This window comes from Fopius arisanus, unplaced genomic scaffold, assembly GCF_000806365.1.
Source record: "Fopius arisanus strain USDA-PBARC FA_bdor unplaced genomic scaffold, ASM80636v1 scaffold00052, whole genome shotgun sequence".
Taxonomy (NCBI): domain Eukaryota; kingdom Metazoa; phylum Arthropoda; class Insecta; order Hymenoptera; family Braconidae; genus Fopius; species Fopius arisanus.
In genome coordinates this window covers 231,243-234,249 of record NW_011887791.1, presented here as the reverse complement: position 1 = coordinate 234,249, position 3,007 = coordinate 231,243, and the positions used below count along the sequence as shown (strand labels likewise).

The window sequence follows — 3,007 nt, the reverse complement described above, 5'->3', positions numbered from 1 at the left end:
GACCAGACACTTGACATCAATTCAACGAGGAAAATCCTTTCCTAGTCTCACGATAGATATTTCCACTATCATTGATTGAGATAACCCTTGGGAGCTTATCAGAGAGTTCTCACCTTGACCCTCAACTTCTGTGAATTTCAGTTTCATCATCAGAGAAAACCACGCGCCGAGGAATAATTTCCTCCATTTTCATTTTCGATTAATTTTCGAAGAAAAAATTAAAAACAACTTTTCTTTAATTTAGAATCCCGTGCCGCAATCATTCCTGGATTCACCAGAAAAATTGATTGCTCATCAGAAATAAAATGTAGCAATAAAAAAAATTTTTACTGCTCCAATTAATTATATGTAACAATATATAAAAATAATTGATTATTTATATTTTTGTATCGAAAAAATGTGAATGTATATAAGATAAGAATTATTATTAATTATTATTGTTATGATATACAAATTTAATCATAATTAAACTATTATATTAATATCCCCAGGTGAAACTGCAGTTGCAATTTTCAGTTAAAGCAACAATTTAATTGTCTTTTACATTTGTAATTAATATAATTAAAATGCCTTCGGAAAATCTATTTTCTTGTCTAGAATATCAAGCCCCGACTGAAATGCATTTTAATCTCCGTGTAGATAGGATTACAGGGGGTTTCGATTGCAATCCGATCGTTCGAACTGATTGAGTTGGGAAATTGTGAGAATATTGGAGAACATTTGGAGGATGCATCCGGCGATGACAACTACAACTGACTGATGAATTCACGTGTTGAAGTGGAGGTACCTCATGATTATTCACGATTGCGGATCTTGGATGAGTGAGATAATCGATTGGAACTCAACGCCACTGGAGTGCGAAGTTTATCGGTGATTTAAATATATGTTTTCGAGATCTCCCAGGATTCGTGATCGTCGAGATAATCGGTTGTAATTGGATACCAGCTATTGATTATCGGTGTGAATGGCGGGTGATGGGTTAAATAACCGACGTCTTCGGAATTTCCTTTTCTGAATAACGCAATTTAGTCATCTAATTCCTGAAGTCAATAATGGAAAAATGCTTTGTCTTTAGAGTTGATCTTTTCAAGACCCTTCTTCTTGAAAAGATCGTTTTGAGGTCGAATGATGGCGCGAAAATTTTCCCCATTCCTTAATCAGTGGGATTTTTCGTCTCGTCAATATCGTTTTTACGTCATTGCTCGGGAGGAAAGTTGGATTATGATTTGTGTTATTATTTAATAAACATTGATCAAGGAAAGTGACTTGGCAAAAATTTAATTCCATCGACAATCTCCCATATTATAATAAATAAAAAAATCCCCATCCCCAGGAAAAAAGTATCTTTTCCAAAATCGAAAAAAGTACTTCCTCCTTTTCCACTTGAATTATATCTTTTCGAGAAAGAACGACATCGTAAAGAATTCAGGTCAAAGGATCAAAACAATTATTCAAAGTGCTCCATCCATTTCTAAAAGCACTCAAAAAGCGCATCCCATGTATCTATGACAACAATACATCACTCCCCCCTATTTTTTCATTCTTATCGGATGCAGCACTCGTCTTAACAGTTTTTCGAAGTGAAGAAAAAAGCAGCTGAAATGAAAAACAATGGACTAACGAGGGCAGAGTGGACCCCGTTGAAAATGGAGATGTAGCCAGTGGATAGAGAAAAGGTATGAGACTCGTTAGACTAATGGCTCCTTTACTACTGATACACTGTACACCGTTGATTCCCTATATAAACCAGTTCAAGGATGCTAAGGGCTTCAGTCTCTTGAATATCTTGGGTGCTTGCACATTACATCCCTTCTACCGAGAAGAAAATGGTGAAGTTTGTCATTTTGGTGGGTCTTGTTCTGTTCAGTGAGGTTCATGGTAATCATTTTCTCAATAATATTATCATCAATTAAAAGAGCCCCTAGAGAATCTGTTCTGCACCTTTCAATCCGCTCTATAAATTTTATCCGGAAATTCTGGAATATATCGGATAGCAGATAGCAAAAGAAAAAAATGCAGAATGAATAAATAAAAAATAACGGAACACTCTGGAAAATCCGTGAAATATTCCCCAGGCGGCATTTCGCTTCGGAATAATGCAGCAGATACGTAATTTTTATTAAATATTGTTGTCAGAGTGCGGAATGAAAATAATCGCGAGAAATTTTGTCCTCAGGGATTCCTAACGGCGCTCGGAGCCCAGATGATTCATCAGGTTCTGAGAGAGCCAGAGCAGACGGTTGGATTACATTCTCTCCCTCTTGGCCATTCTCTTCAGTAAGCAGCCTTTTCCGCAACAGCGAATCCAATGAAAACGAAATGAAATTACTGAAGAAGCGAATCGAGAATCTCGAGAAGTCCCAGAAGTCCATCGTCGAATCGTTGAAAAGAATAGACCCGGGTAATTACCGCTATTTCCAAATAATTCATAAAACTTTAGCCAATGAAGTCCTCGAGTGATGGAGAAAGTAAAGAAACGAGTGAAATCTCATTATACAGGTGAAGTCAATTCGGCATGCAATACCACTGAGAGCCCTCACGGTGAAAAGCCGATACTGCCATTGAAAAACGAAGGAATTAACAACAAGAAGAAACCACCGGTTAAATCTATGGGTTCTCTAACTTCTTCAGTCTTAACGGCCACTGATCATTTGCCTGGGGAAATAGATTCAACGATTCCATTGGTGAACAGCAGAGTCGAAACAACTGTTCCAGTTGCCAGTGAAAAACCGATAACTAGTACCACCCAGCAATTCGGCAAATACAACCGATATTCAAGTGGCAATCCTGACAATAGGCAAATTGTCAAAGTAGACAGCATCGAAACTCCACCGAATCACAATCAGACGTCCAATGTTTTTAGTACCGAGAGCGTCAATTTTGCGCATGAAAAAAGTACAACTGAAGTTTCTTTTTCATTGACTTCACAATTGGGATCAATCGTCGCACTTGTTTCACCTGGAAGTACCAAGCTTAATGGACCATTTGAGAGTCCAGCAACAATTGA

The 3,007-nt window shown here is 37.5% G+C and overlaps 2 protein-coding genes across 2 annotated transcripts in view; one reads left to right on the top strand and one right to left on the bottom strand.

Moving 5' to 3' along the window:
• The window catches only part of LOC105267980 (basic proline-rich protein), a gene marked incomplete in the record, with an annotated part of 8,063 nt that extends 7,465 nt beyond the window's left edge, over window positions 1-598 (bottom strand). The window contains 1 exon segment of the mRNA XM_011307185.1: window positions 1-598.
• A 1,186-nt stretch (window positions 599-1,784) lies between these two features.
• Window positions 1,785-3,007, top strand: LOC105267978 (uncharacterized; the record flags this gene model as incomplete). Its single annotated transcript, XM_011307183.1, is given in 3 exon segments — window positions 1,785-1,878; window positions 2,177-2,401; window positions 2,500-3,007. Coding segments are annotated over 3 exon segments (785 nt in total), but the record flags the coding sequence as incomplete, so codon positions are not given.